At 53.5% G+C, this 258-nt stretch overlaps 1 protein-coding gene across 1 annotated transcript in view; it reads left to right on the top strand.

Moving 5' to 3' along the window:
- The window catches only part of LOC107578482 (transformation/transcription domain-associated protein-like), a gene marked incomplete at both ends in the record, with an annotated part of 4822 nt that extends 4589 nt beyond the window's left edge, over positions 1-233 (top strand). The window contains one exon of the mRNA XM_016264435.1: positions 20-233. Coding sequence (XP_016119921.1) covers positions 20-233 — 214 coding nt within the window. The remainder of the gene's footprint in view (positions 1-19) is intronic.
- Positions 234-258: the final 25 nt, after the last annotated feature.

Here is a 258-nt window from a genome sequence, read left to right as displayed (position 1 = left end):
ATCCTCCTCTGTTTTTCAGGAGCAGCCAAACCAGGCTAACTTCTCCAACATCTGCACAGGGCTTGAGATTCTCAGCTTCCTTCTGTCAGTGCTGCAGCCTCCAGCCATTCTTGCGCACTTCAAGCCCCTGCAGCGTGGCATTGCAGCTTGCATGACCTGTGGCAACACCAAAGTGTTGAGGGCAGTCCACTCCCTCCTGTCCAGACTCATGAGCACCTTCCCCACAGAACCCAGTGAGTAGATCAAGCTCAGATTGAT

This window comes from Sinocyclocheilus grahami, unplaced genomic scaffold (genome assembly GCF_001515645.1).
Source record: "Sinocyclocheilus grahami isolate Dianchi unplaced genomic scaffold, SAMN03320097.WGS_v1.1 scaffold10479.1, whole genome shotgun sequence".
Taxonomy (NCBI): domain Eukaryota; kingdom Metazoa; phylum Chordata; class Actinopteri; order Cypriniformes; family Cyprinidae; genus Sinocyclocheilus; species Sinocyclocheilus grahami.
This window is presented reverse-complemented; position numbering and strand designations above follow the sequence as displayed.